General features: G+C 48.9%; 3 protein-coding genes across 8 annotated transcripts in view; 2 read left to right on the top strand and 1 right to left on the bottom strand.

The window, feature by feature from the left end:
* Positions 1-3,227: 3,227 nt before the first annotated feature.
* NRBP1 (nuclear receptor binding protein 1) lies at positions 3,228-14,581 on the top strand. Of its 3 annotated transcripts, none has more exons than XM_075535879.1 (18): positions 3,228-3,355; positions 6,700-6,933; positions 7,265-7,387; positions 7,597-7,698; positions 8,320-8,409; positions 8,558-8,598; positions 8,965-9,059; positions 10,670-10,753; positions 10,946-11,004; positions 11,163-11,261; positions 12,477-12,609; positions 12,745-12,850; positions 12,981-13,031; positions 13,117-13,252; positions 13,463-13,516; positions 13,597-13,660; positions 13,895-13,950; positions 14,041-14,581. In XM_075535879.1, exons 2-18 carry the CDS (start codon positions 6,724-6,726, stop codon positions 14,143-14,145), a joined length of 1,608 nt encoding a protein of 535 aa, XP_075391994.1. In that variant the 5' UTR covers positions 3,228-3,355; positions 6,700-6,723; the 3' UTR covers positions 14,146-14,581. The 3 variants fall into 3 exon arrangements, with proteins under 3 accessions (XP_075391994.1, XP_075391995.1, XP_075391996.1); XM_075535880.1 differs by lacking the exon at positions 3,228-3,355 and adding an exon at positions 3,897-4,389; XM_075535881.1 differs by lacking the exon at positions 3,228-3,355 and adding an exon at positions 4,459-4,481.
* A 140-nt stretch (positions 14,582-14,721) lies between these two features.
* KRTCAP3 (keratinocyte associated protein 3) lies at positions 14,722-16,401 on the top strand. Of its 3 annotated transcripts, none has more exons than XM_075535883.1 (6): positions 14,722-15,097; positions 15,183-15,242; positions 15,414-15,620; positions 15,751-15,885; positions 15,989-16,101; positions 16,217-16,397. In XM_075535883.1, exons 1-5 carry the CDS (start codon positions 14,939-14,941, stop codon positions 16,070-16,072), a joined length of 645 nt encoding a protein of 214 aa, XP_075391998.1. In that variant the 5' UTR covers positions 14,722-14,938; the 3' UTR covers positions 16,073-16,101; positions 16,217-16,397. The 3 variants fall into 3 exon arrangements, with proteins under 3 accessions (XP_075391998.1, XP_075391999.1, XP_075391997.1); XM_075535884.1 differs by having other exon boundaries at positions 16,220-16,396; XM_075535882.1 differs by having other exon boundaries at positions 15,989-16,401.
* IFT172 (intraflagellar transport 172) overlaps positions 16,397-21,368 on the bottom strand; it is a 36,682-nt gene continuing 31,710 nt past the window's right edge. Inside the window, exons 36-48 of one of the 2 annotated variants that reach the window (XM_075535877.1) lie at positions 20,781-20,879; positions 20,506-20,615; positions 20,332-20,395; positions 20,134-20,220; positions 19,846-19,962; positions 19,249-19,359; positions 18,943-19,062; positions 17,989-18,084; positions 17,752-17,811; positions 17,567-17,665; positions 17,139-17,292; positions 16,727-16,818; positions 16,397-16,541 (exon numbers count right to left, since the gene is read on the bottom strand). In XM_075535877.1, coding sequence (XP_075391992.1) covers positions 16,452-16,541; positions 16,727-16,818; positions 17,139-17,292; positions 17,567-17,665; positions 17,752-17,811; positions 17,989-18,084; positions 18,943-19,062; positions 19,249-19,359; positions 19,846-19,962; positions 20,134-20,220; positions 20,332-20,395; positions 20,506-20,615; positions 20,781-20,879 — 1,299 coding nt within the window. In that variant the 3' untranslated portion in view covers positions 16,397-16,451. Of the gene's footprint in view, positions 16,542-16,726; positions 16,819-17,138; positions 17,293-17,566; positions 17,666-17,751; positions 17,812-17,988; positions 18,085-18,942; positions 19,063-19,248; positions 19,360-19,845; positions 19,963-20,133; positions 20,221-20,331; positions 20,396-20,505; positions 20,616-20,780; positions 20,880-21,368 lie in introns of those variants that run through there. The other variant, XM_075535878.1, reaches the window with a different exon arrangement.

The raw sequence follows: 21,368 nt of genomic DNA on the forward strand, positions 1-21,368 counted from the left end.
TGTATACTTAACAACAACAACTCCAAAATTCATTGCCATCCAGTTGATGTCACAGCGATCCTCTAGGAATGGGTAGAACTGAGTACAACTGCTCATCTTTCTCTGGAAGAGTGGCTAGTGGTTTCAAACTGATGATCTTGCATTTAGCAGCCCAGTTTGTAAGCACTAAGTCACCAGGACTTCTATACATAACAAAAGCAAAGAGAAATAAACCTCAAAGTCTTGTTTTGGAAATACAAGATATTTTTACTTTCCATAGTAATGATTAATTCATAGTGCTTAAAGGAAATTGTGATTATTCTGGACACTCCCTTACTGAAGGGTTGTGGGGAGGAGATGAGCCAATCAGGGTGCAGGGTAGCAACGATGAAACATATAACTTTCCTCTAGTTCTTAAGTGCTTCCTCCCCTCCCACCCCCCCACTATCATGATCCCAATTCTACCTTACAAATCTGGCTAGATCAGAGGCTGTACATCGATACAGATAGCAACTGGAAACACAGGGAATCCAGGACAGATGACTCCTTCAGGACCAGTGGTGAGAGTGGCGATACCTGGTGGATGGAGGGATTGTGGGTAAAAAGGGGGAACCAATTACAAGAAATCTACGTACAACCTTCTCCCTGGGGGATGGACTAACAGAGAAGTGGGTGAAGGCAGATGTCAGACAGTGTAACATATGACAAAATAATAATTTATGAATTATGAAGGGTTCATGAGGGAGGGGGGAAAATGAGGAGCCGATATTAAAGGTTCAAGTAGAAAGCAAATGTTTTGAGAATGATGATGGCAACAAATGTACATATGTGCTTGACACAATGGATGTATGTATGGATTGTGATAAGAATTGTAAGAGCTCCAATAAAATGATTTTTTTAATTGTGATTAATAAATGGGTTAATATATCTGAAAAGGCTATTAAAATAGTAGGTGGTATTTTGAAGCATTTATATAATTAGGTATTATTTTTGTTAAATATTTTGGAAACATTTTAATTTTTAAATAAATATTCATTTACTTTTATAAACAGAAAGGAAAAATTAAAATAAATATAGTGAAATGGCAGGCAATAGGCATAAAATGCAAGGAGTTCTGGTAGCGTGATGGTTAAACACTCAGCTACTTTGTGGGAGAAAGATGTGGTAGCCTGCTTCTTTGCAGCCGGGGAAACTCTTGGAAACCTTATGGGGGGCAACTCTACGACATCCTATGCTATAGAGCAGGGGTGTCAAACTGGCAGCCTGTGGGCCGCCTGCAGCCCTCAAGGTAATTTTTTGTTGCCCATGAAGCGCTGAAATAAAATGTAATGAGAAAAATTTGTTATGAAGAAAATAGCGCTTAGGGGAAATTGAGGCAATACCGCAGGCGCTATTTTCCCCTAAGCGCTATTTTCTTCCTAACATTTTTTTCTATTTTCATTTTATTTGTTTCGTGGGCCACCAAAAAATTACCTCGGGGGGCCGCAAGTGGCCCACAGGCCACCAGTTTGACAGTCCTGCTATAGAGTCACTGTGAGTTAGAATCAACTACGGCGATGGGTTTTGGGTTTTAGGTACAAAATGTTTAAGCATTTTAAATGTGAATGAAAAGTTAAAAATAAATGAAAACCTTGAAGATTCATATTGGAAAAAAGATGGTTGATAGGGAAAGGTTGATAATTCTGATGCCGCAGACAGAAGAGAATTGGAAACTAGAATGATAAGTAAATGTTTACCACAGGCCAGGAGCTCTGGTGGAACAATGACTTAAACACAGGACGGTTATCTTCAAGGTTGGAGGTTCAAATTAAACCCCATCAGGCTGTTTTTGTAAAAATAAACAATCTCAAAAACCCTGTGGAGCAGTCTACCCTATAGAGTCACTCTGATTTACTATGCTGATATGCTATCTGATTTGGAATCTACTGCATATCTATAGTTTTCATGTGACCATAGGCCAGGCATTCCAATTGTTAAAATTCATAGGGAAAAGAGGTGAAACTGGGAAAGAAGTGGAACATCCTTCCCTTTGAAATGAGAAGATTTATCACCTCCAACTCCCTTAAATTGTGTTAAATCTGATAGAAAGATACTTAAAAAAACAACAAAAACCCACACCCAAAGGTCAGCTTTCATCAGATTTCTAGAAAAGGGATTTGAGTGCTTTCTTTGAAAGGTAAAAGAATTTAGGGAAGATGAAAGGTTGGTTTTAAAAATAATTTTAGATGAAAAAAATGAGCCAGTTTCTGCAAGTTCTCAACTGGGGCTCATGATGACCCCGCATGACAGAGTAGAACTGCATCCAGATTGCCCTGGGCCAGTCTTTCTCCTGGGAGTTGATATAGTGTTTCTCCTTGGGAACCACGGATGGGTTCCAAAAGGTTAGCAGGCAAAATGCTTAACTGCTTATGTCAACAGAGTTCCTTTGAAGTAGGATTAGATTCTCTTTAGGGACATTGCCAAATTCGAGTGATTGGCTCATCTTGCCCCTCCCTTACACTGGTAAACTCTCAGGGCAGATTGAGTTTCTATCTTTCAGGCTCCAGCTCCGTTTAGAGTTTCTTCGGACCAGTGACATTAGCTGTGGATCACTACCTACCATCCATTCTTTCCACTTCCTTCAACCTAAATGCTTTCCAAACATCTCAAAAAATCTTTAATTTTACTAGTCCAGATTCTAGATCTGACTGCCTTCCCACTAACTTTCGATAATTTAGTGCTTTCTGATTCAGGGTTTTTTTTGTTGTTAGTCATGCGTTCTTATAGTTTGTGGGGAAAAAAAAGGCTTACAACGTTTTTGAAAATTATTAATCCTATGCGATTATAAAGCATAATGGTTTTCAGTATTCACTTTTCTTTTCCTAAAACTTTCGGAGAAATTGGTTTGCCCGAACACAACATCATCCCTGAAGAAAGAAAGTGGGTGGGCGCTCCTCTCACGTTATTGCTCCTTTTGTCTTTGGCTCGGATTAAAGTGTCATGGCGTCTTCAAGAAAAGGGGGCGAGCTTTGTCTGGCACAGTCATCGGTGGCTCCGGGCTGGGTGGAGCAGTGGACAGAGGGAGGAAAAGGGGCCCCAGGTGGGATGGAAAAGGCCGGACCCTCCAAGAGGTCTCCGCCGGACGGGCTCCATGGGAGCGAGGCCCGACTGAAACTCCCAGCGACAGACCGTGCAACGGGGCACCGCCCACCCCTGTCCTTGTCCAATGAAAACCTCAGAAAGCGAGGCACCGCCCATCTGTTGGTCAGGACGCCGCGAGGGCGGGGCCCGCAGTTCGGTTGCGCTGTGGAGCGCAGCTGTGAGGGAGTCGCTGTGATCCGGGCCCCGGAACCCGAGCTTGAGCTGAAGCGCAGGCTGCGGAGAGTGGAGTCCGGAGGTGAGCGCAGAAGAGAACGAGGGGTTCGGGTGGGAAGTCAGCGAGCGGACGGTCGGATCGGCTCTTCGGAGCCCCGGGACGTTGGACCCCGCCAGGCCGGTCCCTGAGGGCGGCCTTGCTCCCTCGGGAGCCTGGGCCGGGCCCGCCTGAGCTGAGGGCCCGCTTCTGCCTCAGAGTCCCTGGCCGGCCCTCCCCAACCTCTCGAGTGTGGCGGCGGCCCGGAATTGTGCCCGCGCGGGTCGTGGGGGGCCGTAGCGTTCGCTTGGAACTCTGGCTGGCGAGAGGCGGGGCCGCGCGGCGGGGGCGGGGCGGGGGCGGCCGTCAGGCGGCGGGCGCGGGCCTGCAGGCCTGCGGAAGCGCAGCGTCCGGGCCGGGCCCGAGGCTGCGGCGGGCGCGCTGCTGGCTGCGCGGGGGCGTGGCCTCCGCCCCTGACGGCGCCGCCCCCCAGCGGCCTTTGCTGAGGTGGCCGCCGCGCACCCCGCGCCTGCGAGGAGGGCCGGCGCGCCCTCCCAGCCCCTTGGGCAGGGCGACCTGTTGGAATGTGAAATTCCAAGGGCCTCTTCCTCTCCCGAGCGGACAGTCCCGCAGGGGTCGGCGCGAAGACTGTCCGCTCGGGGTGAGGGCAGCCTGGGAGAGGCCCGCGGCCTGCCCGCCGGTGCGGGGGAGTCGGCACGCAGAGGGGGTTGCGTTTCAGCCAATGTAAAGGCTCCGAGTAAAACTCCGGGGCCCCCCCCTACTCGGCGGCGTGAACCTGCGGTGCACTTCGGGGTCGCTGGCGGCAGCCCGAAGATTCAGGGGCGCCAGTTCAGCAAACCGCGTCCGCGCGGTGCTTGGCCAGACCCCCAGAAAACCCCAAGCCCGGGGCTGGCAGCGGGTGCAGACTCACGGAGAGGCGACGGGGCACCGAGTGCGCAGTCGGGTCCCGAGCCCCGCGCGGAGGAGGGGGGTTCAAACTGCCCGCCCCAGCCCCCAGCCGGGCTCTTCGACCCCTGCGCCCCCGGGGTTCCGGGCCTGACGCTACTGTGGCCTTTTCTGTAAGCCATTCTCGTGAACCCTCCACCACCCGAGGCAAAGAAAGGTTGGCAAAGGTAGCTTGACCAGTCGGTGAAGTGATGGATGCTCTTGGGTAATTATTTTGCCGGTGGAGAGGGAACAAGCACATTCCAAGGGCATCCCTATGACGGATGGAAGTTTAGCTGCCCAACTGTGGATAGGAGCCCTAGTGGGCTAAGCACCGGGTTAACCGCATCAGTGGCTTGTAGAGAGAGAACGAGGCTGGCTGCTCCCAGAAGGATTTACAATCTCAGAAACCCTAAGGGGGGGGGCAGTTCTCTGCTCTCGTCATTCTGAGTCAGAATCGCCTCGATGACAGTGGGGTTTGACTGGATAGTTTGTGTTCTGGGTTTAAAGTTTCTTTAGAGCCACTGGCTGCAGGCTTCCTGTGTTTGAATCCCACTGATCCTTCCTATTAACATCTGGCTGGGAATTTTTCTTAGTGTTTCCAGATTCTAGATGCATTTGATGATTATTACCGGAATGCAAACTTTCTTAAGCTATTTTTCAAGGGAAGGACTGATCTCAAACTCAAGTTTCCTGGTAGATTATTGAGGCATGCTTTCCTAGCTAGACTGAGGGAAATATCTAGGAGGCAAGAACTTAGAAAATTACTTGGGAAAGCAATATTTTACCCGATTTTTCTCTATAATGTCTGTTGTTTCTTGGTGTTTACTAAAATTTCATCTAGTAAAAAATCTGGAATAAATATGGTGGGTGTTGGAGGAAACAGGTGGGTAGATCAGAGAGTTCTTTTTTTTTTTAAAAAAAGTGGATTTTTCAAAATAATGGTGTTGATTGGAGGCTTCTGGGAATCCAAACTAACTTAAAGGAGCAAATTTACTTTCCAGAATATCATTTTATACCGGAGAACACTGCCTTGAACCAGCATACATAGGTTCCAATTTCTACACAGCCTTTGTTCTTAAAGATAGGGAGTAACATTTTGTCTGTCTTTTGACTTTCTAGAAGTTAGTGACATTCAGCTTAATAGGATTCTTACTATAATTATTTAAATTCTTTTCCTTAGCCATATCCTGGGAAATTTTATACTGTACAGTAGTACATTTTTCTATAAGGTATTTTCTTCTCTAAGGTACTATCTTCTTGAGTTACTTGTATTTGAAAAATACATGATAGATTTAGTGCCTTCAAGGAAATGTAAGCATGATTGAGCCATGGGAATGAAATGGGAATTGGAGCCTTAAAGTCTTTAGAATTGCCTCGAGCTTGTGACAGTTTAGAAGACCTCATTTATTTTGTTCATTATTGAATCTGAACAGCTAGCCTAGTGTTTGCTCACTACACATTTGTTGCATAATAAACATTTATTGAATGAATGAAAAAATGTTGCTAAACAATACTCATTTTCTATACTTACATCACACCACAGGGAAGGTGAGGTCATTAGGGATGAGGTCACTCACTAATCATTGCCAGTCACCTGACCTGGCCAAGAGTAGCGTCATCACAGATTGGCTGGGGCATTCTGTACATAGGAGGGATGGATAGTGATGGCCAAGGTTAGTTCTAGCTAGATAAATCAACAGTGTTTTATTTCAGCTGGAAGAAGTTGTTGAGGGTGTGATAGGTCCAGCCTAAGGGTTGGATAAGCAGAACATTTTTGAGTGTAGAGTAATTTCTTTGGCAAAAGACAGCTATTGGGTGAGTACCGTATATACATATTCGTGTATAAGCCGAGTTTTTTTTTCCAGCACTTTTATACAGTTTTTTTTTTCTTTTATACAGTTTTGTGGTAAAATTAGGTGCCTCGGCTGATATTCTCAGGTATATACTCGGGTATATATTTACTGAGAAGGGATAAAAACCAAAATACACTCACTGCCACTGAGCCAATGCTAACTCATAGTGACCCTATAGGACAGGTTAGAACTGTCCTTGACAGTTCCCAAGGCTGTACTCTTTACAGTAGTAGAAAGTCCTGCCTTTCTCTTAGTGGTTTTGATCTGCTGACCTTGCAGATTGCAGCCCAGTTCGTAATCACTACACCACCAGGGGTTCCTTGAGAAGAGCTAGGCTCTCTGACTGTTCCCTTGGATCTCACTAAGTGTGGTTTTACTGCCATAAATCTTGTGTTTGCCTCTCCTGAGTACTTTTCTTCAAGGTAGCTACTGTTCTCCAGACTACTAAGGAGAATAATTAGTTTCCATATTGAATAATTCTGACTTTGGATTTAAAGGCAAGAGTTGTTTTGTTGTTGTTGATTGTCTTAATAGATCTGCCCTGACCTTCTCTAACTTCTCCCTCCATCCTTGCTCCAATCAATGCAGGACTGAGAGTTCGTTCGTTCCAGCATGTCAGAGGGGGAGTCTCAGACAGTACTCAGCAGTGGTTCAGACCCAAAAGTAGAATCCTCATCCTCAGTTCCTGGCCTGACATCAGTATCACCTCCTGTGACATCCACGACATCAGCTGCTTCCCCAGAGGAGGAAGAAGAAAGTGAAGATGAGTCTGAGATCTTGGAAGAGTCACCCTGTGGCCGCTGGCAGAAGAGGCGAGAAGAGGTAAGGTATTGATAGTGCCACTTGGGTGAATGAATTCTAAAGTGAGAACTGGAGGGGGCAAAGTCTCAAAGGGGGAGAAAAAACAGGTTTAGGGAGAGCAAAACAATCAAATGGAGTAGTGGAATGAAATGTTCATGTGGTTGTTCGGTGACATCGAGTTGGCTTTGACTCATAACAGAATGAAACACTTTCTGATCTTGTGCCGTCCTTACAGTCTTTGCTGTGTTTGAATCCATTGTGGCAGCCACTGTGTCAATCCATCTTATTGAGTCTTCCTTTTGGAGGGTTCATGGCCTAATTTTAATGTCTCTTCATTTGCATTTCTTCTCAGGTGAATCAGCGGAATGTGCCAGGTATTGACAGTGCATACCTGGCCATGGATACAGAGGAGGGTGTAGAGGTGGTGTGGAATGAGGTACAGTTCTCTGAGCGCAAGAACTACAAGCTACAGGAGGTAGGTGATGGGGAAAGAATGGGGCCTTGCGGGTATGAGAACACTGATGCTAAATTGGATTGATTTGGGGGAAGCTGACTAGGGAGAGGGTGCTTTGGAGTTAGATGATTTCTGGGACAAGGAATATATTTTTCAGTATTATTATAATAGTTTCTTCCTTTTTTAAAAAAAACAATAGTTTATTATCTATCTCATCTTCCTTTTCCTAGGAAAAGGTCCGTGCTGTGTTTGACAATCTGATTCAGTTGGAACATCTCAACATTGTTAAGTTTCATAAGTATTGGGCTGACATTAAAGAGAACAAGGCAAGGGTAAGGACTCTTCCTGCGATTTCTTTACTGTAGAAACTAGCTACAGTGATTGTTCCTTTATATCTGTAGATTAAACAAGGTAGTTATCAAACAACTGGAATCAGCTCCTGGGGGGATTAGACTACCACCTGTGCCTTTTGTCTTGTTAGAGAAACTACAGAAGTGAATGAACTCTGTTTTCTCCTTCCATGTTGCCTAGTAGTCTTTCATCGTCCTTTAATCCAAGGATGGGAGCCCTAGTGGTATAGTGGTTACGCATTGGGCTGCGATCTGCATGGTCAGCAGTTCGAAACCATCAGTATCTCTGAGGGACAAAGACTGGGCTTTTTATTCCCACAAACAGTTAAAAGTCTTGAAAAACCCACAGGGGTTGATATGCGTTAGCATTGACTCAATGGCAGTGAGTTAATCCAAGGAAGTGAGGGTAAGAACAAAAGGAGAGGGAAAAAAAATCTTGATAATATAAGAAGGGACTTCAGAGAGTTCATGGAAGAATTCCAGTATCTATTAATTAATTCCATTTTCCACAAACTTTTGAAACTCATTTATATGGTGCATATATGTCACCACATAAGGATCATTTCTACTGTCGGGCTTTATTTGTGTGCCTTGCCTTCCCAGGTCATTTTTATCACAGAATACATGTCATCTGGCAGCCTCAAGCAATTTCTGAAGAAGACCAAAAAGAACCATAAGACTATGAATGAAAAGGTATGGAGTCTCCAGAGGGAGGTAGTGTTAGAGAGTTAAAAAGGACGTTAATTATGATATTGACTAGGAAGGAGGAGATGAAGGAAACTGATGAGTGGGGTGTTGAGAGAGGGATGACTGCTGACCATTGGACCAAACTCTATTCCAGGCTTGGAAACGCTGGTGCACACAAATCCTCTCTGCTCTGAGGTAAGTTGTGTTTGGTTAAATTCTGTCCCATATTGCCTGATTCAATTCCTCCAAACAGATTCCAGGGCCTACACTGCAGTTCTTTTCTGCTCCCCACTTTGTTTGAGTCATACACTGTCAAGATTAGGCCCCTCGGGTCTTTTTGAGGGGGTCCTCCCAGTGCCCTAACCACAATACTTTCTCCTTCCTGTTGCTTTCTCCTATACTTACCCAGCTATTTAAGTCATCAGGCATAATGGAGATTCAGAGTGTGGGATTTTCTTTGCGGTGACCAGCAGGAGACCTGGCCCTTGTTCCTCTTAACCCTTGGGTTCCCCCTGCCCCTAATTTCCAAGTGGCCCCTCTAACAGCCCAGTGCCCCCACAGCTACCTGCACTCCTGTGACCCCCCCATCATCCATGGGAACCTGACCTGTGACACCATCTTCATCCAGCACAACGGACTCATCAAGATTGGCTCTGGTGAGGGGAGGGAGAGGTTCTGGGCAGGGGAGCCTCGGGAATTTGGGAACCATGGGGGTAAGATGCAAGGAACGGGAAAGAGCAAAGCAAAATTCTGAGGTGTTGAGTAGTGATAAAAAAGAGAAAGTACATGGTTAGGGGAATGTACAGGGAGAGGCCAGTTGATTAGTAGAGAGAGGGTAGGGTATACCTTTATGTGTGTACCTTTATGAAGTGAAACGGGTTACTACAGATCTTGTTAGGAGGTTGGGAAAGGGCAAGAGATGGTGTGAGGTCTGCTTTGAGCCCCTAAGGCCAGACCCTACCATAGGAGGTTCCAGGCTGTGCCTGCCATGAGTGCATTCATTTGCTGTGTATCAGTATGCAGTGTGACATTTCTGTGTGCTGTGTCTGTGTGATAATTGTGTGTCCATTTGTCTGGGGCTTGGCTGCTCCATTGCTCACAACTTTTCTCTGTTTTCCTCCCTCCCGCTTACGGGCTGCTCTGTACCCAACAGTCTTTCATAGGATTTTTGCTAATGGTGAGAGCTCCCTCTGCCCCTTGTGGGGCTCTGTTTGTGTTCCCTCTGCTCCTCTCTTAGGCTGCTCAGTGCATGCAGTCGTGGGAGCAAGCCCCTGCTCTCCTCCCTCCCCTGCCTAATGTTGCCTGTTTAGCTTTTGCCCTCTTGAACCTCCACCTGCTTGCCCCCTCCTTAACCTGCTTGTTTCCTGTGGATTCTGCCTGGCTGGCTACCTACCTCTTGTTTTCTTATTCCCCATCATCATCAGGCTGGTTCCCCAAATCATACTGTGCTCCTAGACTGTGATTTGTAGTCATTGTTGACGATCTGAGTGAGTCCAAAATGGACCCAGCCCTGGTTCCTCATTTCAGCCATGTGGAGAATAAGGGGATAGAGTAGGTGACTCAAAAGTTTGGCATTAAAAGTGAAACTTACTCAAGGGTATTGACTCAGTTCAGAATTACTGTATATACTCATGTATAAGCCAAGTTTTTCAACACATTTTAATGCCATTTTTGTGGTAAAGTTAAATGCCTTGGCTGATATTCGGGGTGGGCTTATACTTGAGTATATGTGGTATTTTTTAATTTCTGGCAGTTACAGTGGGTAAGGAGGTGAGCTACTTTGTTATATGTTAATGATTCTTACCCTTTGTTGTCCAAGTTCCTGAGGTCTCTAATGGCCCCAGATTAGGAAGGGCTGCTTATGTTTAATGATATTTTCAAGGTGAATAAAAGAGCCAAAGCCAAATATTTTAATGTGATCAGGGATTAGATGGATCTGGACCCTGGGAAGGTGAACAGGCCACAAATCAAAGGTTTTTATCAGACTGCTTTCCACCATGACCAGCCCAAAGCTTTCCCCATGTCCCCGTTAATGTAACCATGTTGCTGCTGAGTTAGGAACCTTCCATGAGAAGCAGCAGGCTTGAGAAAGGAGAAGTAGACAGTGGTCATTTTTTGGTCTATAGTTCAGAATGGGCAGGGGGATAGGTTTGTGCCTGTTGAGGGTTAGAAAGGAGACTCGGGAGAGGCTTTGGGGGCCTCTCTCTGGAGTAAGAATATACTTCCCTGATGGTGGTCAGATTGTGGGTATTTTCCCTACTCTCAGTGGCTCCTGACACTATCAACAATCATGTGAAGACTTGCCGAGAAGAGCAGAAGAATCTACACTTCTTTGCACCAGAGTACGGAGGTGAGACAACCCACTTTCTGGCCTTGTCTTATCTCTCGGTTTTCTACTTTGCAACCTGAGGTACATAATCCAAATGCCTCGTATTTCTGCCTTAGTATATATAAAAGGTGTTTTTGTATTTTTTAAAGAGGCATTATTGCCACCTTCCATTTTCAATCTCCTTTTCACCCAAATCTTTTCTGTTTTCTTTAGAAGTCACCAATGTGACAACAGCAGTAGACATCTACTCCTTTGGCATGTGTGCACTAGAGGTAAGGAGATGAGATGGGCAGGGGGGAAATCAGGACAAATTAGAAGGTGGGAGTGGCAAATAAAGGGGGAGGGCAGGGAAGTTCATACTCTTCAGGGTAATTGTGGGGCACTGGAGTTATTAGCGCTCTGCTTTTCCTCCCCCCCCCCCCCACTGCAGATGGCAGTGCTGGAGATTCAGGGCAATGGAGAGTCCTCGTATGTGCCACAGGAAGCCATTAGCAGTGCCATCCAGCTTCTAGAAGACCCGTTACAGAGAGTAAGGACCTTCAGAGTCACTCCTTCCTTTACTTTGAAATATCTTCAGGTTTTCTTTGCCACCTGACCCACCTACCTACTTGAAGTATGTGCTCTTCTAAGAGCAAAGGAAGGGAACATAACACAGAAAGGACAGACAAAAAGCAGTTAGCATTTCACTAGGGTGGTACCCACCATGTTTTTTATATATGTATACACACAGATTTTGGAGATTAAGATGAGTAATGCTGGGGTTAAAGGTTGTGTGTTAATTATGTCAAAAGAAGAGATCAACTAATTTGATAGTTAATGTAGGCCATTGGTATGTATACTCTTGATATTTTCAAAGAAATTGATCAGTATTAGCTAATCAAATCAATCATTTGCGATGTGGTATGTGTAGCTTTAGGGAAAGCATCCTGAAATAATGAGATAAAGAGCTAATACTTAAAAGATGTAAAGATATTAAAATAGGGACAGGGCCTGAGTAGGTACAAATGAGGCGAGCTGGTACTTCCTTAATGAGGTAAGCATAATAGGGAGCAGGAAGACTAATGGGAAGTTGTGAGGCCAGGGTGGGTCATTTCCAATTCAGCATTAGGGTGGAATATCCAAGTAAAATTTAAGTAATATCAAGTAAAAAATTGATCTTGTCGGCAATCAGAATGAAAGTAGGAAAACTGGAGATAGAAAGGAGGTAGGGACTCACTGTCTCACTCATTCACTCACTCACTGTCTCACTCACTCACTCACTCAGTAACTCACTGACTCACTCACTGAAACAAAAAAAAAAAAGGAGGTAGGTGGTTTTGAGAGGCAGCATGAGAGAATCCAGTGGATTCAAGAGAAAATTGCATAGACCAAAGAAATCGCGACGCTGTTGGCAAACAAAGATGATGAGTGTTCTTGACCACTGTGGCTCTCAAGCAGCTCAGTTTCGTGAGTGTTGCAGAAGAATGTTGGGCCGAGAGGTAGAAAATAAGGAAAAAATAAGTTTGAACGGTAAAGAGAGAAGCAAGCTTCTGATTAAAGATCATAAGAAAAAGAATTAAATCCAGAAAGAAGAATATTTTTCATATAATACATTATGGGTTTCAGAGCCATTTCAGATACAGTTTGTTCCACTTAATCAGCACTAAGTACCTAGTGTCTACAAAGCTTTGTGCTAAGTGTAGTGAGAGATACAAAGATGAACATGGGGGAGTGCGTGCTCCTAGTGCCTTGTTGCCTTCTCTAGGAGTTCATTCAGAAGTGCCTGCAATCTGAGCCTGCTTGCAGACCAACAGCCAGAGAGCTTCTGTTCCACCCAGCCCTGTTTGAGGTGCCATCGCTCAAACTGCTTGCTGCCCACTGCATTGTGGCCCACCAACGTAAGTCTCCTCAGCTCTGAAAGATCACTGGCCGTAGTCTCTTGACTGTTGGCAAAGGAATTTCTTGACCTGACAGGAAACCCATGCCTTTATAACATTAGTGGATATTACACCCCACTCCATCATGCCCTCCAGACATGATCCCAGAGAATGCTCTAGAGGAGATCACCAAAAACATGGATACTAGTGCTGTACTGGCTGAAATCCCTGCAGGACCAGGAAGAGAACCGGTTCAGACTCTGTGAGTAACTAAAGGGTCTAAGAGGGACAGTTTGACCACTGTCACTATGAGGATTCTGTAAAACTGACCGTTTTCTGGGAATGGCTGAATTTGCTATTGTTTCCTTCCTTTCATCTTTCTTCTCTTGCAGGTATTCTCAGTCACCAGCTCTAGAACTGGATAAATTCCTTGAAGATGTCAGGTAAGAGTGAGGAGAGGCTTGCTGGGGAAAGCAGGAGTGGGTGTCCAAACACATGCAAAGCCCATGTGACTTCCTCTCCCACCAGGAATGGGATCTACCCCCTGACAGCCTTTGGGCTGCCTCGACCCCAGCAGCCACAGCAAGAGGAGGTGACATCACCTGTGGTGCCCCCCTCTGTCAAGACTCCAACACCTGAACCAGCTGAGGTGGAGACCCGCAAGGTGAGGGCTGTGTGAGTGTGGATGTCCAGGTGGTCAGGGTAGAAGGGAAACAGGCCATTTCAGAGAAGGCTTGTTCCTCGTAAGGTGCGTGGTGGACTTCTGCTCCCTGGCCACCATGTCCTCAGAGCTGCAAAGGCTCCTAAGAGTTGAGGGTTTTTCACCAAAGACTAGTCTCTACTCTAGTGACCCTCTGTGTCTACTCTCCCGTAGGTGGTGCTGATGCAGTGCAACATTGAGTCGGTGGAGGAGGGAGTCAAACACCATGTAATGCCCGGGGCAGGGCTGCGCTGGGCTGGGTGGCCAGAGGGGGGGAGAGCCTCATTCTCTAATGTCTTACCCTCCAGCTGACGCTTCTGTTGAAGCTAGAGGACAAACTGAACCGGCATCTGAGCTGTGACCTGATGCCAAGTGAGTCTCTCTTGGAGGATAGAGGGTCTAGGGGCCTTACCTTTGAGGAACGTAATGAGGGAGGAGACGACAAGGCAATAACACCTTGACTCACAGACAGTGAGCACTTTGGCCCCTCGTGTTGGTGGGTGGCTCTGACACTTTTGCGTGTATCCCTCTTTCCTAGCCAGGGTAACCTGATGCGGGGTATTTTAAGGGTTCTGTGTACTCACCCCCTCCATTTCTTGCTGTCAGATGAGAACATCCCGGAGTTGGCTGCCGAGCTGGTGCAGCTGGGCTTCATTAGTGAGGTGAGCCGCCCTCCTCCCTCTGCCCTGGCTGCCTCCATGCCTGCGCCGCTGTGCTCTCAGTCCCTGTCTCACTGAGCTCTTCTCCCCCAGGCTGACCAGAGCAGACTGACTTCTCTGCTAGAGGAGACTCTGAACAAGTTCAATTTTGCCAGGAACAGCACCCTCAACTCAGCTGCTGTCACCGTCTCCTCTTAGAGCTCACTCGGGCCAGGCCCCTAATCTGAGCTGTGGCTGTCACTAGATGTGTAGCAGCCTCCTGACCCTCCCCCAGTCAGTATTACCCTGTGAAGCCCCGTCTCCTCTGTTCTTCCGGAGGGTTTTTGGGGATCCCCTGGTTCTGAGCATCATCCTCCCCGCTCCTCCTCTTCCTCCCCTCTGCACTTTGTTTACTTGATTTGCACAGACGTGGGCCTGGGCCTTCTCAGCAGTCGCCCTCTAGCTGGGGGTTAGTAGCTGACCTGCTGGCTCCCGCCCAGCCTGTGTGGAAAAGGGGCCCCTGGGCACTGGGGGAGCCGAATTCTGCCATCTCGCTGGGGCAGACGGGAGAGAGGGTGGTGCTGCAGTGGTGGCCCTCAGGGCCGTTCCATTCGCCTCAGTTGCTGCTGTAATAAAAATCTACTTTTTGCTAAAAGCGTCGTGTGTGTTTGGCCTTCCCCGCTAGGGGGAGTGGGGCGCCCGGCCACCAGGGGCGCGGTGGCTGGGCTTCAGGTTGTAGTCGGGGCGGAACTGGGCCCCTGGCCGCAGGGCGGGGCCAGAGCCAGAGCCAGGTAGAGCTGCCCAGCGCGGCGCGGCGGAGCAGAATGAGGTGTTACCGCCTCTGCAGATTCGGTAACTTCCGGTCCTTTCGGCGGTTGCCCTGCGACCACCCTTTGCCCATCCTATCGTCGGTGAACCTGGGGCCGCCCGGGACCTGTGCACTCCTCTCCCCCGGCTCAGGCCTTCCCCTCCCCCATGCTTTGCAGACGCGGCCCAGGGCCCCCGGCGGCTTATGCGTGTGGGGCTCGCGCTGATCCTGGTGGGCCACGTGAACCTGCTGCTGGGGGCTGTGCTGCATGGCACCGTCCTGCGGCACGTGGCCAACCCGCGCGGCGCCGTCACTCCGGAGTACACCACGGCCAATGTCATCTCCGTGGGCTCGGGGCTGCTGGTGAGTGCGCACGGGGCGGGGCGCGGCCGAGGGCGGGACGCTGGGAGCTGAGCAGAGCAGGCCTCAGGCCTTTTGTCTTCCGCAGAGCGTTTCCTTGGGACTTGTGGCCCTCCTGGCATCTAGGAACCTGCTTCGACCCACACTGGTGAGGGCACTACTCGAGATTCTAGGGAGACCTTGAGTCTGGGAAGTTGGGGGTTGACTCTGGTCCACCAGTAAGGGGGAAGTGCCTCAAACTGAATTGTCTATGTCTAGTCCGTAGACAAGTTAGCCACACGTAGCCTAGCCTCTCACTCTCATCTTGTGCCCCTGCCAGCACTGGGCCCTGCTGGCACTAGCTCTGGTGAACCTGCTGCTGTCTGCTGCCTGCTCCCTGGGCCTCCTGCTTGCTGTGTCACTCACAGTGGCCAATGGTGGCCGCCGTCTTATCGCTGACTGCCACCCAGGCCTGCTGGATCCTTTGGTACCACTGGACCAGGGGTCTGGACATGCTGACTGTCCGTTTGACCCCACAAGAATCTATGTGAGCACATTCTCATTCCCCTTTTTGCAGTCCTCAAAACCTTGATCCTTTTGCCCCTTTAGTGTATGCACCTACTTACTCCTCCAGCGCCACTCCCTGTTAGTTCCCATCCTTCCACTTTGCCTTGTAGGACACAGCCTTGGCTCTTTGGATCCCTTCTTTGGTCATGTCCGCAGCAGAGGCTGCGCTCTCTGGTTACTGCTGTGTGGCTGCACTCACCCTCCGAGGGGTTGGGCCCTGCAGGAAGGAAGGGCTGCAGCAGCAGGTAAGAAGGTGCACTGGAAGGAAGGGGCAGAGGCTCTCCAGCTGAGGAGGGCCCATCCCCGGAGAACTAAGGGCCAGGATACTAACTCCATCCTCTCTGGCAGCTGGAAGAACTAACAGAGCTTGAACCTCCCAAATGTAAAAGGCAAGAAAATGAGCAGCTACTGGAACAAAATCAAGAAATCTAGGCATCCCAGGAAAGTTGGGCCTAGGACAGGTAATGGGCCTTGAGGATGGGGGCCCGAGTAGGAGTGGTGGCAGGGAACTGGTCTTAGACCTGGGTCAAAGCCTTTGCTGCTTTCCCTGCTGACGTGGACTCTCCCTCTATCAAGCAGGTGCTGTTCCAGAGGCTGGGCCCACAAGGTTTGCCATTGAGCAGGGGCCCTTACGGCAGTATAAACAATTAATAAAAGAACTTCTCATTTTCCACTCGATTATGATTCCTTGGGGGGAGGGGGGAGCACCAAGCTGGTGTTGGGGGTGACCTTGATCAAAGAATACAGTGATCTCAGTTACGTACAAAGCTTTAATGCAGAAGAGGCCCTAGCTCTCCCTCAGCTCTATCAGTTACTGAAAGGAGAAGCTGGTGCTGGGAAGCCCCCCACACCACTGGCTGATGAATTTCAGCACATCCTGGCACACTGGGCTGTGGGAGGTCTGTGAGCAAATGGAAAGGCCATGAGAGGAGCCCATTGGTATGAATGAGAGAACACCCCATTGCAAAGAAAATCACTTCCAACTAGTATGGGGAGCAGGGCTCAGGGTCTGTACCCGCCTTCTGGACAGTTTCCCACCCCCAGCCCTCAGTGCTCTCCCGGCCCCCTCGTCACATTGTGTCTAACCTTGATGGCCATAAGGAACTTATTCCAGTTGTCTTTGTTAGCTGCCTTCCCTGGCCGCCGGAATTCAATTTTGTTCCTCAGAATGGGATATCCTGTGGAACAAGAAAAAATATATACACACCATATATACTCGAGTATAAGCCGACCCGAATGTCAGCCGAGGCACCCAGTTTTACCACAAAACTGGCATTAAAAATGTGCTGGGGAAAAAAATGTGCTGAAAAACTCTGCTTATCCACGAACATATATGATATTGGGATTTGAGAGAGACTGATGTAAAATCAAATAGCAAACAGGATACAACATCAGATGTATTCCCTACTGAATAACATCAAAATTATGTTTGTTGTTGCTACTACTTTTGCTTCCTTTCCACCCACCACAGGCTACGGGGTGCTGGAGAGTTCTATACCTGTAATGAGGCAGGGCAGTGCCCGAACTCCAGTGCTTGCTGCCACCAGGGACGCCTCATAGGCACCTCGCTCATCCCTAGGAAGAACTTGCTCTAATCGCTGGTCCATGGAGACTGTGAGCACCCAGTCACGGACCTCTTCTCTCTGAGCCTCCTGGGAAGGACAGGGAGCAGCAGCTTCATGCAGGCAGGGCAAGTGGGCGATGAGTCCACTAGCCTTCAGCCGTATTGATACTGATCACCCTCACAGCCTGGTTCTCCCACTTGGTTCTACTTCCACTGCGGGAACAGTGGAAAGAAGGCAGCACAAGGAAGCTGCTGACTAGCACCCACTGCCAAGGGTTGGGAGGACGATCAAAAGTGTCCTCCCTTCTCAGTGCATTGACACACTGGAGAGACCCTCCCCTTCTCCAGCTCTGCCTCCTTACCGGGACGTGCTGCTTGGCTGGGAGTGGCACTTCAAAAGGAATGTCTGTATCTTGAAAGTCAGAGTGGTCAAGGGCATCCAGAGTCCCTTCTTCAATCGCCTGTGGCAGAGAGGGCAGCCATGAGATAGGCACAGCTTGTGATAATGCAAAACCTCCCAACCTCTGGGGCACAACTTCCTACTCACATCGGTCAGGTCCAAAAAGCGATTGAGAAAGATGAAGGCCATGTTCTCCCAGCCCACTGCCTGTGGCAGAGAAAGTTACAAGTGGGCGTGCACAGCTGGGCCAGGGCAGAACACTGGAGGATAGCAGGAGAACTCTTCCATAACCTCAGAGCCACACAGCTTTGCTCTGAGCCGATGGGATATTCTCTACCTTCCAACTTTCTAATCTCCACTCCACCCTTCCTTGTCCGAGCTCACCTTGGCAGCAGTGCCAGCTTCATAGAAGGCCTTGTCTGCAGGTAGTAGCTGGGTGTGACGTAAGAGTGAAACAGAAAGCCTAGCAGCCACCGTTTCCTAGAGATGAAAATGAAAGCATGATCCTGACACTAGTATTGATTGAACAAACAGACCGGGGAGCGTGGTTTGAGGCCAGTGTGCTGGTGGTGAGGGCTTCCCATTAGCCCGCTAATCCAGAACTCATTAAGTTTAACCCGCCAGCTGCTGTGCGGGAGAAAGGGGCGGCTCTCTGCTCCTGTAAAGATTCCATCTCGGAAATCCACAGGGACAGCTCTACTCTGTCCTACAGGTAGCTGTGAGTTGGAATCAGCTCTGGCAGAAAGTGAGATCACTAAGGCAACCACAATTTTTAAAAGCCAACAATAAACTGCCCTGGAATCTTACAGAACTTGGGTCTTAAACATTTGTTTTTTTCTTTGGTACAAAGAATTGGGCCTAGATAATTTCTAAGGCTCTTCACACCTTTAGAATTGTCATCCAAGTGGAATGACATGGAATAAATACATAGCACACTATCACAACTAAGCCAAAGGAGGGTGAATAAAGAGCTTGTGGGATTTGGATGTTTAAATATAATGAGGTGAAGGCTCACCAAGGGTTAGACCAGTGGTTCTCAACCTTCCTGATGCTATGACCCTTTAATACAGTTCCTCATGTTGTGGTGACCCCCCCAACCATAAAATTATTTTTGTTACTACTGCATAACTTTAAATTTGCTACTGTTATGAATCGGGTAACTCCTGTGAAAGGCTTGTTTGACCTCCAAAGGGGTCTTGACCCACAAGTTGCGATCCGCTGGGTTAGACAAGCTAAGAGAAGGGAGAAGCTGCGAGTGCCCAAGCTTGAATCCCTTCAAATCCATGTACGTGGCGTTGTCCTCAGACCACATGCTCCTCGAGCCCCTCTGCAGCTCACCAGTTGTTTGACGCTCTGGGCTGCTGAGCGCGTTGCGTAGTAATGAGCAATCAGCAGCATGCTCTCGAACTCCTCGTGGGCTGGCGAGTCGGCCTCACTGGACTTCCCCAGGTTTTCACACTAGAAAGGAAGAGAGCACAGCCTGCATCGGGGTCGAAGGAGGGCCGGAGCCACTGGCAGTGTTCAGCGGACGGCCACCTGGAGAGAAGGAAGTAAAAGACGACCGAGGGTAACACTTGATGTGCACGAAAGAAGAGCCTGGGACGGGGTGGCTGAGTCGCCTTTTGATCAACCCAACTTGCTCACCAGGTTGAAGAAGACATCCCGAAGATCGGCCCAGCTATGGTAAGCCTCGGCGTTGTTGGTCCCAGGTGAGCTCACCATGTCAGTGAAGATCCTTTTGTAGATGTTGAAGTTCTGGAGAGGAGGGAGAAGAGGACCACTCAAAGAGAAAGCCCGTGAAGGTGGGGCCCAGGGGAGAGGGGCAGCAATGCTGAAGTGTGGGGAGAAGAGGAAAGGCACTTTCTTGAAGTGGTGCTCTGTGACTGGGCACACATACAACCGTACTGCACAGTCATGAGGTTCATGGACAAATCCTCCGGAGAGCTGTGATGCTCAATAGGCAGGGGAGTTGTGTTCATTCTCTGAAGGACGTGAAGAAGGCCCTAGGGGGGTGTGAGGAGCTATCTCCGAAAGACTGCACCCCCTGTGTATTAGCTAAGAGCATGGGAGCTCCTTGGGTGTTTCTTCAAAAGGGTGTATTAACCAGAGAGGCTGTACATACAGCTCAGAAGGGGCTAGGTGGGAACAGTAGGTGTGATGTGTCATACTGAAGGAATCCTTTGAGAAGAGTATAAGAATTGCCTTTGCAAACATCCACCCCAAGAAAAGGAGAGCTGGTACCTGTGGGTTAGCAGGGGCGCCATGTTGCACATAGAGAGCCAGTGCTTGGACGTAGCCGCCCTCGCGGATCAGGTGGGTCGCATACAAAGCCACGTATTTGTGCAGAATCTTGTAGTTCTGTCCATGGTGGGAGAAGAGAATGGGGGAGGTAGGGATCAGTATGACTGGTGGCTCATGTGCTGATCTTCGTGGTCTGGGCTTCAGTGGAGCGAGACTACCCCAGAGGAGGTAGGAAATCAATGGAAAATGTCGAGAAAAGCTGGGAACGGGAAGGAAAGGCAGCAGTACCTGCTTGGTCGCCGTTTCAATGCACTTGTCCCACTGGCCCTGCTCCACATACAGGTCCAGAGCAGCCACCACATCCACGCCCACCAGCTAGGGATCAGTTGAAAAGAGGTTACAGGAGGAAGCTGTCAGGGGAGAGAAAAGGGGGCAGCTTGCTTGAGCCTCTCCCTGTGTTCTGCGTCCTGCTAGCTGCAGTCTCACCGAGTCCACTTTGCCCTGATTCTTCAGGAACTCTTTGTAATGCTGGTCCACGTAGTCTTCGTACCTGGGAGGGTGTAGAGAGAGCTCCGGCTTCACATCCTAGATGCCATAACTACACTCCCCCTCCCCCAAATGAGGTCAAAGGATTTTCCAATGAGGGGCTCATGAGATTACCGGGGATCGAGCTCCTTAGCCACACGCTTGGCCTTGTTCCACTCCTCACCCTCGATGAAGGCATCGATTGCTTCCTTGACTAGGTCCAGGTTCAGATAGAGCTCTGCAGCCTGCACGGTGGGAAGTCAGAGGCTCGAGCTGCTCCTCCCCTTCCACTGCCCAGGCCTGTGAGCTTGCTCCTCCAGGTCCCCAGAACTGCCTTCCCAGCTGCCAGGACCACCGGAGAGTCATATATTCCACCCCTTTGTGCCGTTCACGGCCAGCACCGTACTGACCGCATTGTGCTTTCCAATTCCAATCAGCTGGGGTCCTACAGCCCGAATGACCTCCAGACTGCGCTGGGGAGGCAGAAACTTGATGGAGAGTTCAGCTGCCTGAGTGGTTGAAGAGAGATGGAAATGGGTATGAGCAACAAATCCCACGGCGGGGCCTTAGCCTGATCCGGTGACTCCAGTGAAGATTTACCGCCTTGGAAGCCCTGCATTGCTAGGATCCCTCTGAGTCAGAATCGACTCAATGACCGTGGGTTTTTACCTATCAAATCTTTCAAAACTTAATGTGCCTATCTAGGACGCTCTCTTCTGACTCACCTGGAGAAGGGATAGTCATGCGCACACCTGGGAAACAACGCCCCAGAGGAAAACAAATGAAGAAAGCGAAAATCTCAGCTAGTCACCAGATGTGACTCCTACTTCCTTTTTCTCCGACGTCTAGGGGCTCCTCCTGACAAGGCCTCAAACCACCGACGGGAAGTTTTACAGGGGCAGCATCACACCGACATTTCCGCACACACCCCATGAGCTCCCTGTACCATAGTTGACTGAATCAAAGAAGCGTCATTTACACTCTACAGGGATCTTCGT

The sequence above is a fragment of the Tenrec ecaudatus genome, chromosome 17 (genome assembly GCF_050624435.1).
Source record: "Tenrec ecaudatus isolate mTenEca1 chromosome 17, mTenEca1.hap1, whole genome shotgun sequence".
Classification (NCBI taxonomy): Eukaryota; Metazoa; Chordata; class Mammalia; order Afrosoricida; family Tenrecidae; genus Tenrec; species Tenrec ecaudatus.

Excerpts from the sequence above, each read along its gene's own strand:
- NRBP1 (XM_075535879.1), top strand. The coding sequence starts at position 6,724 with ATGTCAGAGGGGGAGTCTCAGACAGTACTCAGCAGTGGTTCAGACCCA. Across the intron at positions 11,005-11,162 it reads TTGGCATGTGTGCACTAGAG|ATGGCAGTGCTGGAGATTCA; the intron begins GTAAGGAGATGA and ends CCCCCACTGCAG. Across the intron at positions 13,032-13,116 it reads AAATTCCTTGAAGATGTCAG|GAATGGGATCTACCCCCTGA; the intron begins GTAAGAGTGAGG and ends CTCTCCCACCAG.
- KRTCAP3 (XM_075535882.1), top strand. The coding sequence starts at position 14,939 with ATGCGTGTGGGGCTCGCGCTGATCCTGGTGGGCCACGTGAACCTGCTG. Across the intron at positions 15,243-15,413 it reads ACCTGCTTCGACCCACACTG|CACTGGGCCCTGCTGGCACT; the intron begins GTGAGGGCACTA and ends TGCCCCTGCCAG. Across the intron at positions 15,621-15,750 it reads TTGACCCCACAAGAATCTAT|GACACAGCCTTGGCTCTTTG; the intron begins GTGAGCACATTC and ends TTTGCCTTGTAG.